General features: G+C 45.6%; 1 protein-coding gene and 1 long non-coding RNA gene across 5 annotated transcripts in view; one reads left to right on the top strand and one right to left on the bottom strand.

The window, feature by feature from the left end:
* Positions 1–15319, bottom strand: part of PFKFB4 (6-phosphofructo-2-kinase/fructose-2,6-biphosphatase 4) — a 70118-nt gene that overhangs the window by 32122 nt on the left and 22677 nt on the right. For 2 of the 3 annotated variants that reach the window (XM_081185159.1, XM_081185160.1), the window contains exon 1: positions 7586–7806. The exons of the other annotated variant lie outside the window; for it this stretch is intronic. In XM_081185159.1, the coding sequence (XP_081041285.1) occupies positions 7586–7688 (103 nt within the window). In that variant the 5' untranslated portion in view covers positions 7689–7806. Of the gene's footprint in view, positions 1–7585; positions 7807–15319 lie in introns of those variants that run through there. 3 annotated transcript variants of the gene reach the window in all.
* LOC308582237 lies at positions 8028–14810 on the top strand. 2 transcript variants are annotated; one of them, XR_014005565.1, is made up of 3 exons: positions 8028–8377; positions 9435–9628; positions 13089–14810. It is a non-coding gene; the product is annotated as an uncharacterized lncRNA (long non-coding RNA). The 2 variants fall into 2 exon arrangements; XR_014005566.1 differs by having other exon boundaries at positions 8032–8085.

Below are 15319 nucleotides of genomic sequence, written 5' to 3'. Positions count from 1 at the left end.
AATTTGGTGCCCACAGCCCAGGTCCCAGAAGCCATTTGGCTCCTAGTTTTTCTATCCCAGTTTCTAACACTGCTTAAGAGACCAAAACAGAGAAGTCACCCTTAAACTAAAGTATCAGACCTGACAAATAGGCACGCACATTTTATTACAAACTTTTAAACAATTACTCATCTAATAATAAATATGTAGCAAGTAAAAATTGCTTCCAAGTGATCAGGTAGGGAAGGCCACCACGACTAGCACAGATATTATTTGGGGTTAGGAACTATATAGTGTTTATAGACTAGCACTTTTTGTAAACTTAATTGTAGAGAACTAGGGGTCTTAGTAGATTTGGATTACAATTTCCATCAGCTCCAGCTGTGCTGCAAAGCACATTGGTGATGTAGCTGATGTAGCTACTTCTGTTTCCTGCCTGCTATCCTATCTCATCTTCCTGTTTTTCTCCTTAATTCTAGGCAAACAGTCACTTCTGAAATATGTATCTAGTAACACAGTGGTGAATGTTAAGCTGATAGTGGTTCTAGATGTCGGGTAACAATTCTGATCGTTACATTGCAAGGTTAAACAACTCCATTGCACATTTCATGGTTGTATTCAACAGATCTTCTGAAAAGAAAGTAACATTTAACGAACCGGGATAATCAGCTAGGTGTTGCCCCTATTCAACTAAGTAATAGCTTCAATGTGCTGCCTTCAACATTCAGCACAGTGTCAATGACTCTAGTAAAGGGCTGGTATTAGATTACATCTGCACCAGCTAACTCTCACTCCCCTGCTCCAACATCCACAGTTAATAAAGCAAAGCCAGGCAAAGCAATATTTTAACTGCTGCATTGACACTGCTATTCCTTTCATAGGAGTTATTTTCCCAGCGATCCTTGGTTTCTTGCATTATTTCTTCATAAAGCGAAATAAATTCTTGCACTATTTCATCATAAAACTAAATTGCCATTGCTCCTATAACAGATAAGAAGGATGTGTTAGATTTCCTTGTCAGAATGGCTGTCCCCAGTTTGCATGCAAGACTAAATCAAACCACGGCTTAGCACAAATGAACAGATAGGCCTCCCAGAGTAAACACTGAAGCTGGCATCTAAGCCATGGCTTGTCTTAAGTGTTGTGTATGTACCCAGACTTATAGTTTGTCACCCCCAAGCCAGCTATGAGCAGTAAACCAAGAACAAACATTGGTTACAACTTCTGGTTTGTTAGAGCAAGACAAACCATGAGTATGGGTTCAATGTAATACTAAGTCAGCCCATGGCTCTGCCTCCAGGGCAGCAGCAGTACCAGGACAGGAGTGCAGCAGCTGCAATATTCAGTCCAGAAACCTGCACCTTTGCTTGTTTGCACTAAGCCATGGTTTGGTTTAACCTTATGCGTCTCTTTGTATTTCTACAGCCTGCATTAGAACTATGATATGATGACCATTACTTGAGTGGAGTAATAAACTGAATTTTAGTATGTTGTTGTAAAAGTAATGAGAACCTGTGTTCTAGAAAAACATTCCAAAGTTTAATAGTCCACGGACTTTATCAATGACAACAACAAACACTTTCATACTTTCAAAAGCTAAAGCGTTTAATCAGCTTCTTATTAACTGGCACTGGAAGCTTGCATTTATCTGCCTTTGAACCCATCCTGTTCAATTAGCCAGTCACTAAATGACAAGGTCCTTGTTCACATCAGATTAAACAACTTGCCAAAGAGCTAGAGAAATAAACCTGTTATCCCAGTGCACACAACACTCTCCCCCCCCCCCCAGGGAGATAGCCAGCAATTACTGAAATGCAGCACAACAACCACAAAACTTTCCCTTTAGCAGTTTTACTCTTGCTTACTTGTGGTCAGCTTGGGGCACTGTTGCGTTGAGACAACAACCTCAAGGACAGAATGCTAAATAATACTTTGTCTTTTTCTACTACACGAAGTGTTTCTCTAGGATGTTGAAAGCACTTCATGTATACTATCTGGAAGGAAATAGGTTCCCCATCTCTGTAGCAAAGACAGCCTCTGTAAATACTTACCACTGAGCCCATACTTCCCTTCAGTCCTTGTCTCTTTTTTTGCCCAGGCTTCAATAGTACCAACTTTTGTACTGAGTGTCAAACAGTGCAAAAACATTTATGGTTCAGTCATCTATTTTTAATTGAGCTCTTTTACTCAGCTACTGTAGACATAGTAACCTTGTGCATTCCTCTCTACTTTCATCAGCCTGTTCCATGACAAGGACAAAGATAACCATCACAACCGGAACTCTCTCTCTCTCTGCACATCCATTTTCACATGAGGGAAGGCCTGGACAATTGTTTTCCCAATGTTTAGAGACATCCACTATGATAAATGTTTGACAGTCCTGCACTATTGCTATAGAGAGGGGCCAAAGTCTGGTGGCAGAGCACATGCCTGCAGAAGGGTCCAGTTTCAATACCCAACACCTCCAGCTGAAAGTATCAGGAAGCAGTTGATGTCCCTGCTTGAGAACCATAGACCATACGGGGCTAGATGGACCAAAGGTCTGAAGTGGCATATCTGCTATTTGTTCATGTGCCAGTCTCCTTAGGACAGAAAGGAAGAACCTGTGCTCTTCTCAGATGTTGCAGGCCTACAGCATCCTTGATCACGCACTGTGGTGACTGGAGCTGGTGGGAGTTGCAGTCCAACAGATGGAGAGTCACAGGCTCCCCATCCCAGCCTTAGAAACTGCACCATCTATGCATTTATTTTATACTCAGTACTACCTTTAAGATCTTTGCACGTATGCCTGCTGGTTCAGAACAGGCCTAAACCCCTCTCCCCTAGTCTTAACAGAAATATTCCATTATTTTGACCATATCTTATTCCAAATGCACACTTAAAGCACTAGTTAAAGTGTTAAACTGTGTTCCAAGAAGCACTAATTCAAATAATTCCAACAAGAAGCTATTTGAAACCATTAACCAGCCAAATCCTTCTGGAATACTGCCAAAATGGGGCCAAACTGCTGTATAAATTTATTCAACTCCACATTCACACACAGGTTCCGGGAGGACTGTGCAGATCTTAAAACAACCTGAAAGATTAACTCCAAAATAACTTTGGTTCATGCCAATTATAGAAAGGCCAGGTTGCGCTCAGTTTCGGCTTAGTACAAAACATCTTCAGGATTAGATTACTGAAAACGATAGCAGATGGATATCACACTCTTTCATCATTAATGCTTCAACTTAAGCTAAGAGCAGTCTCCCCCCCCCCCCGTTAGTCAGTTCAATGTCACTTTTTAAAAGCTCCTTCAATTTTTATCTTCATTTTCCTAGCCTTCAGCCTCTGTGGTAATAAATCACTCTGTTCAAAACACTAATATTCCCATTGTCCCAACACCACTAAAGTTTTTTTTTTTGGGGGGGGTGTTAGTGCATGAAAAATCCATGTTAGAGGAAAGTAGGAAAACAGAAAACAGTAACATCTACAGTACTGTTTTTGCCAAATTATAGTTAATACACATGGACGCACAGACCCCTCCAGGAATTGAGCAAATTGATGTTGTTACTATGAACTATAGTCTTCTTCTGCAGTTTTATTTTACCCTTCCTTTCTCAACCATGCATCTCCATAGCAGGGATAGGCAATCTAAGGCCCGGGGGCCAGATGCGGCCCAATCACCTTCTCAATCCGGCCCACGGATGGTCCGGGAATCAGCATGTTTTTACATGAGTAGAATGTGCCCTTTTATTTAAAATGCATCTCTGGGTTATTTGTGGGGCCTGCCTGGTGTTTTTACATGAGTAGAATGTGTGCTTTTATTTAAAATGCATCTCTGGGTTATTTGTGGGGCATAGGAATCCGTTCATTTATTTTTTTTCAAAATAGAGTCCGGCCCACCACATGGTCTGAGGGACAGTGGACCAGCCCACAGCTGAAAAAGGTTGCTGACCCCTGCTCCATAGCCTCTTCCTTCCCCTATACTAGTGGGAAACACACAGCAATGTTTGGACATGTCACTAAACCATGATTTACCACTACAAGTCAGTGAGCCTTGCATGCACATATACCCCTCACCTTCCTGCAAGGAGATCAGAAGCTTCCATATTAGATGGAGCTGCAGTCCTCTGAACCCCAAACTGTAGTTAATCTGAACCATGATTAGTTGAAACAATCCAGATGCATAAAGTATAGTTTTAAGTTGACTTGCTTCCAAAAACCATATACCCAATCTGGGATGATAAAACAAATTGATGTTACTCCCCACTCAGCCATGAAGCTCACTGGGTGACTTTGGGCCACTCACTATGCCTAACCTACTTCACAGGGTCATTGTGAGGATGAAATGGGGAGGATCAGAACCATGCACCTTGAGCTCCTTGGAAGAAAAGGGTGGTATATATAAATGTACAGTGGTACCTCGGGTTACATACGCTTCAGGTTACAGACTCCGCTAACCCAGAAATAGTACCTCAGGTTAAGAACTTTGCTTCAGGATGAGAACAGAAATCGTGCTCCGGCGGCGCAGCAGCAGGAGGAGGCCCCATTAGCTAATGTGGTGCTTCAGGTTAAGAACAGTTTCAGGTTAAGAACTAACCTCCGGAACGAATTAAGTACTTAACCCGAGGTACCACTGTAATAAATAACACAAATAACTCCCAAACAGAAGCAGCTGCTTCCAATCTCCTCTTCGTAGCCATACTGAAGGAGCATGCAAACCAGAGATTAGCGTTAAGGCCCAAAAAAAGACCCAAGAGTGGTGCCTTTTACTTTCAATATCAGGAATTAGATAAAAAATAGTATATTCGTTTGTAAACTGTTTGGGGACCACTGCCATTCAGATCATAACAACATGCCATTGCCTGTATCAGAGATGCAAATAACCACTTGATCACTTAGCTAGGCCAAGTAGCAATCCACACCACCATTTTAGACATAGGCATGGAAGTGACTTGTACTGCTCATGACTTAACCCTGCAACCTGCCAAGTGGCATGCTAGACATATGCTGTCATTTTTTTTCAATGGTTGCAGCCAACATGGGGGCTGATATACCTGATACGGTCAAAGGTAGTGCAACAAAGGAGCAGAAGGCATCTGTAAGCTTCCAGAGACAGATTACTGGAGAAAATAAATTGCCAAAGGGGACATGAATCTATGTAATCTTGAGACAAGAGTATCCTCTTAAGTGAAAGCCAATTTGATTATATATGACTCCAATAGACAGGCAGGCAGGCACACTCATTCTTTCAAACTATGTTGGCTCGCACCTGCCGATATATCTGATTTTTTGGGTGGGTGACAGTGGGACAAAGTAGGCATTCTGCTATAGGTGAACAGACATCCTGCTTACAAGGAGCCCATCTCTTCTCAGGATTTGCCTCATTTTCCAGTTCTTTGGTATTTATTACTGGAACAGAACCAAACCAAAAATATTGACACCCATTGCCTGCATGTGTTCTTTAGTGCAGAAGCAAGAAATCCACCGGCCTGAGAAACCCAGAGTCCCAGAAGGCCACACGCAGGATCACTGAATAACAGCCTGTTAGATTAGGCCAATGGCCCATCTAGTCTAGCATCCTCTTCTCACAGTAGCCAACCAGATGCCTGTGGGAAACACACAGCAAGGATCTGAGCACTTTCCCATCCTGTGGTTTCCAGCAACTGGTGTTTAGAAGCATTACTGCTTACAGTTGTGGAGGCAGGGAATAGCTTTCGATAGCCATCTCCATTAATATATCTAAATCCTCTTTTAAAGTCATCTAGGTTGGTAGCCTTCAAGGCCTCCTATGGAAGCGGATGCCATAGTTTAATTATGCACTCCCTGCATGAAGAAATACTTTCTTTTATCTGTCCTGACTCTTCCATCATTCAGCTTCACTGGATGGCCATGAGTTTTGGTGTTATGAGAGAGGGAGAAAAAAAGTTCTCTCTCTCCATGCCACGCTTGTCCATGTACATGACTATCATATCAAACCTTACCTTTTCTCTAAATCAAAAAGTCACAGATGCTGCAACCTTCCCTCCATCCCCTTAATCACTTTAGTTGCCTCTTTTTGAACCTTTTCCCAATCAACAATATCCTTTTTGAGGTGAGGCAACCAGAACTATACAGTATTCCAAATACGGTCATACCAGAGATTTGTACGACAGCATTTTGATACTGGCAGTTTTGTTTTCAATTCCTTCCCTAATGATCCCTAGCAAGGAATTTTCCTTTTTCATCACCACTGCAGCACACTGGGTCAACATCTTCATTGAACTATCTACTACATTGAACAAGACCCCAAGGTCTTGTTCCTAGTCCACCAACCCCAGTTCAGACCCCTAGAGTATGTATGTAAAACTATGATTTTCAGCAGCCCCATGTGTAAATTTACACTTGTTTACATTCAACTGCATTTGCCATTTTACCACCCATTCACTCAGTTTGGAGAGGTCCCTTTGGCACTCTTTGCAATCTCTATTTGTTTTAAGGACTCTGAAAAAATTAGTATCATCAGCAAACTTAGCCACCTCACTGCTCACCATGGGCGTAGCCACAGGGGGGCAGGGAGGAGCAGATGCCCCCCATAATCAATAAAAATCAATAAAAATACATAGCTAACTGAGGTTCTGCACCCCTAACAAAAGGCCTGCCCCCAAAAAATCCTGGCTACGCCCACTGCTGTTCACTCTAAACTCTAGATCTTTTATGAGTAAGTTAAAAACCACAGGTCCCAATATCGATCCTTGGGAGACTCCACTTTCTACTTCACTGCATTCAGAGAACTGCTCATTTATTCCTACTCTTTGCTTCCAGCAGCGTAACCTATTTATGATCCATGAGAGGACCTTTCCTTCTCTTCACTGACTGCTAGGCTTACTCAGCAGTCTTTGGTGAGGTACTTTGTCAAAAGCTGAATTCCTCCCCCTTTATCTCCCCCTTGCCTTTTTTTGTTGTTCATGTTGCTCCTGCTATAGCTTTTATTTTATTTTATTTTATTTATTTATTTTACTAGAAAGCAAAGAGCGTGCAAGAAAGCTGGGGTACAGGGAGACTGAGGAACAGGGGGGCAGTACACTTGGCAAAGGGGGTCAATGTCAAGAGTATGGAGAAACCACCTGATTTCCTCCCAAAAGGTGGGCGTTATCAAGTATTTATTGGCAGGATCTTTAAGGCGAAACACATTCTATGTACTTTTTACTGCAGCCCACCAGAAGGTGAATGGCAGCTAGCAAATATCTCCAGAGCCTGTATGAGTCGCGAAGCCCTTGCGCCAAGAATAACGGGCACTCAGAGGGCATCGCTTCGATCCCTCTGAGCTGCGCCTCTCCAGGACCCTAATGGACATGCGTTGGACACGGCGCTCCGGCAGCGAGGAGCACAGCCACTCCGGGCACCAGCGGGAGGGAGGGTCATCCAGCTACCCCGCCTCTCCTCGGAAGACGCCGGCTTTCCTATTCTTCCTGCTGAGGTGTTAAGATTTTTGCATCGCCTCTCGTTCCCCTCAAGAGGCCTCCGCTACCACGTCCTGCTTCCTCAATCCCCGGCACACACCCTCGCGGGCTCCGGGCTGATGCAACTCCGGTGTCCCCGCAAGCCAAGGCGCCCCGAGATCTGCCCGCCAATACTTGCTTACCGCCTCGCTGCGCGCTGTGCTTTGCAGGCAGCCCGTTGTTGTAAGGCACCCAGATCTTCTGCAGGGGGTTCTGCGTGAGCTCTCGAGCCGGCGGAGACGCCATTCTCGCATTGGGGGCTCGCTCCCTCCTGCGGTCCCGCCTGCTGCGACAAGCTCCAAGGAAGATCCGGGAAGGTGCGCCGCCGCCGCCGACAGCCAGCCAGCCGGCGCGTGTCCTGGATCCTCGGCTACACCGGGGGGGGGGGGTGCTGGCAAGGCCACCGGAGGGTGGGGCCTGCAGGACGCTCCGCCCCCTCAGGCCAGCGCGGGGAACAAGTTGCGGAGCAGGAAGACTCGCCCCCAACTCCGGAGCGAAGCAATGCGCGCGAGGCGCCGAGGCTGGGCTCCGCCCCCTGCGCGCTTCGCGGAGACAAAGGGATGCCTTGGCCGCGCAGGCTTTAGAAACGGGCTGGGGTAACACAAGGCAAAGCCGCACTGGGGCCCATGGTGCTTACTCGTAGGTAGGCGCATATGGGTAAAGGAAGCATCAACCCGCTTTAAATGCCACTTAACGTCTGCAGTAATGTGTTCAGGCTAATCCGCAACTGTCCTTGGGGGTGGGGGGGGGAGGGAATACAGTCATTCACAGGTTTGTTACGCCTTAGCATTTTGGGAGCTGTAGTTTTAGGAGAGGGCTCAGTGTGGAAGATCGTTAAGAGTCCTTAACGACTTTTTAAAAAATCCAACATCACTAACCGTGCAATCCTGTGCATGTCAACTCAGAAGTGATCCCCGTTGAGTTAAAATTGGACGGTAAGTGTATATCGGATTGCAGCCTAAACCACTTTAAATCTCCAGAGGGGTAGTCAAATTGGACTGCAGTCCTAATCACTGACTGGCAGTGTTGGGGTTTATACAACTCCATCGCTCAGGTTGTAAGGGGGGGGGGGCAGGAAAAAAATGTCCCTTTGCTGCAGCGGTCATGGGATGGCAGCCAGGCCCTGCAAATGCCCAATTTCTGGGATTGCCAGCAGAAATTTCCAACCACCTGATTTAAAAATTGAGGGGAAATAATATATTGCCATTAGCTGTGCTCAGTGTGCTTTGGGTGGGTGGGAGTTAAAAGTGAAGACAGAAGCCCCTGCTCTAACATGAATCATACTGTATGCTCAAGCATTTTATTTAAGTAGGTAATGAACATTTCAAAGTGCAACCAGTCTGCCTGCAACTCAAGAGAACATTAAGAACATTAATACATGCAACAGAGCCATGGATTTGTTCTGGCATGAGGTCTAAGGCGACTGACTGTTGCAATCTGATAATTAGAAGAGTTGTTTTTTTAAAACTAGGAATCCAAACAAGCTTCACCTCTGACCAGCAGTATTAACAATGAACTGCATTGCTGCCAGCCACTCTCTCACACAGAACAATCCCCTAAATTCTTACCAAGGAGCTCAACCTCACCACTCTTTTAATTATATCTCAGCACTTTTAACTCAAAAAAAATTCAGCACTGTCTGGGAAGGTGAACTAAGCAGATGCTTAGGGAGCCAGAACAAGATCAGTCATTAGCTTCTACAGCAGAAGTGACCGAGAACTCCAGAAAAGGAAAACACCTTCCTTTCTTGCCTAAAGGTAAGGGTAAAGGAACCCCTGACCGTTAGGTCCAGTCGCGGACGACTCTGGGGTTGCGGCCCTCATCTCACTTTACTGGTCGAGGGAGCCGGCGTACAGCTTCCAGGTCATGTGGCCAGCATGACTAAGCCGCTTCTGGCGAACCAGAGCAGTGCACGGAAACGCCGTTTACCTTCCCACCGGAGTGGTACCTATTTATCTACTTGCACTTTTGGGCGTGCTTTCGAACTGCTAGGTTGGCAGGAGCAAGGACCGAGCAACAGGAGCTCACCCTGTCGTGGGTATTCGAACCGCCAACCTTCTGATCGGCAAGCCCTAGGCTCTGTGGTTTAACCCACAGCGCCACACGCGTGGCACCTTTTAATTGGTTTCTGAGCCCTGGCCTAGAGGAAGCTCCATGCATGAGGCACTGCAAATACCAGGAAACAGGTAATGCCCATTATCAAGGTTAATGTTCTCCCTTCAAGCAGGACCCCTTATTACACCCTACACAGTTCTGCACTTGTCATCCATGGTAGGCCTCTACTGTTTTAAATGCTCTCCTCCTTGTTTATCCCCTGCATTACTGGTTTTGTTTTAGATGCTTTTATACTGTAGTTTTATTAGCTTTAGGCTGAATTTTTTGTTTTAATGATAATGGATGTTTTTAATATTGTACACTGCTTAGAGATTTTTAAATATTAAGCAAATTACAGGTGCTTTAAATTAAATAAATATCTAGGGAAATTGCTCCCTCTCATAACCAAATTCTAAAAGGATAAAAAACTAAAAGCAGTGTTCAGGCCATGCTCATTCAGTCAAGTTAGTTAGCTCTGCTCACCCTTCCTACCTTGTTCCCAGGTTCTTTATTATTTTGTACTCCTCATCAGGGTTCCAAGGGAAACTGCAACCTTGAATTCTTCTTCTATGCCTTCACCCAAAAAGGCTTGCCCCCCTGTTACTCTATTGCAGACTGGTCAAGGATCTACAGGACAGCATCCTCCCTCAAGTGCTGATAAGTCGGGGTAGCCAATGTGATGCTCTCCAAATGTTATTGGACTCCATCTCCCATCAGCTCCAGTCTACATGTCTGATGGTCAAGGCTGATGCGAGATGGAGTCAAACTATATCTAGACGACAACATATTGACTACCCTGGGAATTGATAACTACCATGTTCCGGGTTCTTTTCCCTCTTTAATTTTCTGGTTTTTCTGTCCTTTCTGCTCTCCAAGCAAACCAGTAACCTATGCTACTTTAGGCACCTGAATTTAATCTCTAACCCCAGTTTGATCCTGCACATACAGCTGGTGCCTATTGCCATCCATCTTTCTCCAGTCTTCTCATAGCACATTGCCCCTTCTCACTCTGTACGTCTGTTATTATTGTACCGTATTTTTCGCCCCATAAGACGCACCAGCCCATAAGACGCACCTAGATTTTAGGGGGGGGGAAATAAAGGAAAAAAAATTTATTTCCCCCCCAGGTGCGCTGCGCTAATCCAGAAGCTTGGGGCAAGCTGAGGTCAGCGCGCCCCAAGCTTCTGCGTGCCGGCAAGCAGTCCGCTGCCGCCCCAAGCCTCCCGCACCCGGCAGGAGGTCCCGCTGGGTGCGCAAGGCTTGGGGCGGCAGCGGACTGCTTGCGCGCACCTAGAAGCTTGGGGCGTGCTGAGCTCAGCACGCCCCAAGCTTCTGCATGCCGGCAAGCAGTCCGCTGCCGCCCCAAGCCTCCCGCACCCGGCAGGAGGTCCCGCCGGGTGTGCAAGGCTTGGGGCGGCAGCGGACTGCTTGCGCGCACCTAGAAGCTTGGGGCGGGCTGAGCTCAGCACGCCCCAAGCTTCTGCATGCCGGCAAGCAGTCCGCTGCCGCCCCAAGCCTCCCGCACCCGGCAGGAGGTCCCGCCGGGTGCGCGAGGCTTGGGGCGGCAGCGGACTGCTTGCGCGCACCTAGAAGCTTGGGGCGTGCTGAGCTCAGCACGCCCCAAGCTTCTGCATGCCGGCAAGCAGTCCACTGCCGCCCCAAGCCTCCCGCACCCGGCAGGAGGTCCCGCTGGGTGCGCAAGGCTTGGGGCGGCAGCGGACTGCTTGCGCGCACCTAGAAGCTTGGGGCGGGCTGAGCTCAGCACGCCCCAAGCTTCTGCATGCCGGCAAGCAGTCCGCTGCCGCCCCAAGCCTCCCGCACCCGGCAGGAGGTCCCGCCGGGTGTGCAAGGCTTGGGGCGGCAGCGGACTGCTTGCGCGCACCTAGAAGCTTGGGGCGTGCTGAGCTCAGCACGCCCCAAGCTTCTGCATGCCGGCAAGCAGTCCGCTGCCGCCCCAAGCCTCCCGCACCCGGCAGGAGGTCCCGCCGGGTGCGCGAGGCTTGGGGCGGCAGCGGACTGCTTGCGCGCACCTAGAAGCTTGGGGCGGGCTGAGCTCAGCTGGCCCCAAGCTTCTAGGTGCGCGCAAGCAGTCCGCTGCCGCCCCAAGCCTCGCGCACCCGGTCGGACCTCCTGCCGGGCGCGCGAGGCTTGCAGGCATTCGCCCCATAAGACGCACCCCGATTTCCCCTTCATTTTTGGAGGGGGAAAAGTGCGTCTTATGGGGCGAAAAATACGGTAATTATTTTACCATTAGGCTGTCTGCCGGTATACTTGTTACTATGTTTTTTCCATTGATGTTTTGTAATATGTTTCTAGTGTTGAACACTGCCCTAAGGTATTTTGGTAAAGGGCTGTAGATAAATTGAATAAAATATTATTATTATTATTATTATTATTATTATTATTATTGATGATGATGATGTCCTGATCCCCTCTGTCCTTCGTACCACTTACCCATATAGTTGGTGCTAGACCAATCTGAATATCTGGGGTTGCCAACATGGTCCTTGTGTGTACAATGACACTTTTGAGGTGCCCATGAAGCCTCAAAGCTCACCTTCCTTGAAATACTGAGGAGGGGTACCTATTTTCCACACTGAGAAGTATGTGGAGCTAAAGGAGTTAAGCTGGAAGAGTGACCCTTTTTCCCATCTCCTCTACATATTTTTCAAGGCTCAGATCAATAGCTGAACAGTGGAGCAACTGAGAGGGTAGGAGGGAAAGGGGGGAAGACAGGATAAAAGGGAGTGAACTACAATATTAGAGGGGAGGGAGGGAAATGGAGTGGCCAGGGCAGGAATCAGGAGAAATACAGAGTGCCAAAGAGCAAATGTGCATGAGCTCAAACACATTGGACTCAATAAAACACCTCCTCTTGGAATGGCATATCATTCTTGCTCCTACCAAACACTACCAAATCATAGATCACATCTGTCTCCATTGACATGAGTCAGACACCACAGGTCAGCTGCTTTCCAAAACATGAATTCAAGGGTGTATCATTTTTAAAAGGGACTCCTTCAAAGCCACTATCAAATCATAGGTCACCTCTGTGTCCACAGAAGTGTCAGTGATTTGTTGTTGCCTTTGTTGTCCTCCTGTGTAAAATCCATGAGGATCCATGCTTTGGCTTGGGTCAAAGTTTCTGTGGTGCTGGCAAGTACCAAATCTTTTACTCAGCAGTCTACTTACTGTTAAGCTTTAATTTTGATGGTGCGGGAGAGGGGGGATACTGTCTAAAATGATGCACATTTAATTCTACTGGATCCAACTCTTACCCAGATGCCATGGAAAAGCAGACGGATAGTGTCAGAGGCACTCTCAAAATTCTAGATGTGCGCACAAGACCAAAAAGGTTAGCAACCCTGCAATTAATTGACCTTTCTGTTTCTGTAATAATAAAGTATATTTGATTATTCTGTCTCATGGCTTATTCTGCCTCTTTGGTGCCCAACTTTTAGATAAAAGATCAAATAATTGTCATTCAGGTGCACCTGTACTAACATGGCATCCAACCATCCCTAATTTTATTTGTATGCTTCCTTTCCACAGGGCAAACCATGCTCAAAGCAGCTTACAACGTTAAAAAAAATACAGAACTACAACATAATGAAAGTAGTCATAAACAGTAAGTTAAACATTTAAAAATACAAAACCAAACTGAACAATTTCCACATAAATCGCAACAAAATCTGAAATAAAGATACAGAACAGCAACAGCAACAACTTCACCTCAATAAACAAGGACATGCAGTAAAAACATGCTTGAAGGTTTTAATCTCTGAACAGTACTGCAGATCCTGCACTATTTGGCCAGCCAATCAGATCTGCAGTATTGGCTGAAGAATCCATGCCCATTTACTGGAAACCAGCCAGAAGATCAGTTGGTAGCTCTCGATTCCCGTCTACGCAAGGCTTATGAGTTCCTGGAAACATGTGGGAGGGGGAAAAGGTATTTTACGTAATTGTGCAATTATCAAGTAGGAGTTATACTTTCCCACTAAAAAACTTTTATGTTTCTTTTTATCCAGCTTCTTAAAAGCTAGATGTGGTACTTAAAAAGGCATGAAAAACCTGTTCTTAGTTTCGCTGAAGATCCATTTGCAGAATGTTCATAAGATAAACAGCTGAGAGCTAAGTTTTATATTAGTCTTTCCCACACAAAGAGGGAAAACAGAAATTTTAAACTAAATGTTCTGTTCTGGTCCTGAATCATGGGGCAGGACAGTAGTTACTACAATGTGTTCTCTGCTCATTCAGTCCCTCTGATACAAATCAGGAATTAAGCACCTGCTTTCTTGGGGTGCAGGTGGGGAACTGCCACTTAGCCCAGCTTATTTTCACGCGTGTTGAAAATCGTGGTATAAAAACAACTAAGTCCCACAACACTTTAAAGCAGCCTTCCCCAATCTGGTGCCCTGAAGGTATTTGGAACTACAACTCCCATCAACCTTCACCCAACATAGCCAGGTTAGCTTGGACTGATAGAGGACACACACCAAACATGTGGAAAGCGCCCAGTTGGGGGAGACTGGGATTTAGGGGCTGTCCTTGATATCACACTGAGCCTTGGAAGCCTCTCATAAAGCAATGGGAACTTCTTGTTTTTTAATTATTTCCCAGGTGGTAGAAGTTTCAGTACTACTTAACTTCAAAGCAAGTACATGTTGCTGCAGTCTTTGTGACCAAATATGAAAGCTGATTGGGTAGACATTTCCTTTTCTAGTGCCATTTCCTTTTCTATCATCTGGAAGATGGCCTTGACCATAACCTAACAATAAGAGGGTCAGGAAGCTATCTATAATTACTGCAGTAAGGATTTACTAATTGTTCTACTGCTGTCTAGCTAAACTGCTTACCTTCAAAGGTGCTTTACTACTGTATCTTAAGACTGCAAGACAATACTTGTGCAAATAAATGCTTTAAATATTTTAATGTAAAAATTAGGTTAAAATCTTGTCTACTGAAAATAGCCAATCTGTACACAAAACATACTCTTCTCCCAAGTAATATGCCTGCGATAATGTGAGGTTGTAATGACATTCTTTAAGGATTATTTTGCTCTTTGGTTTTTTTTTAACATTTAGGGCTATTTAAAGGGTTTATGATCCTAGTGATATGATGAGATTCTAAGGCTTGACTCAGATGTAATGATATTGGTTGAGACTAAGCATTGTGATCTTGTGCTCCCCCTACCTCTCACATACCATACTGCATGGCCAGGTCTAAACATTACATGCACTTCCTGATGTTTGGGAGCTCTAACGTGAGATCTTTATTACGGTAGTTTGCTGAGAGTGCGAGCGCGCCCCTCCCCAGATGTTGCGCCCGGTGCGGCTGGCCCCCCCTGCACCCCCCACGCTACGCCACTGGCCAGATGACCATGGGAAGCCCACAAGCAAGACCTGAGCACAACATCACTCTTCCCCTCTGTGGTTCCTAAAATGATATACAGAGACTTACTGCCTCTGGCAGTGGAGAGAGACTATTATTATTATTATTATTATTATTTATACCCCACCCATCTGGCTGGGTTTCCCCAGCATGGTCAGTTAATCAGTAATAAGCAGAGTTCTGACAGCAATTATATCCATCAATATCTGCATTATATCTGTTTGTATTCAGTCAACAGGAGTAATTTACTTCTAAAATTTACCCTTTAGTCTTCCATCACAGTTGAACCAGCTAATCAATTAAATTGATCCTGTAAAGCAAGTATGTATGTGTATGTGTGCATTACTTGATTTCATATAATTAAAAATTAATGACATGAAATATCACAC

Source organism: Podarcis bocagei (genome assembly GCF_964188305.1).
Source record: "Podarcis bocagei genome assembly, chromosome: 2".
In the NCBI taxonomy this organism is placed as follows: domain Eukaryota; kingdom Metazoa; phylum Chordata; class Lepidosauria; order Squamata; family Lacertidae; genus Podarcis; species Podarcis bocagei.
This window is presented reverse-complemented; position numbering and strand designations above follow the sequence as displayed.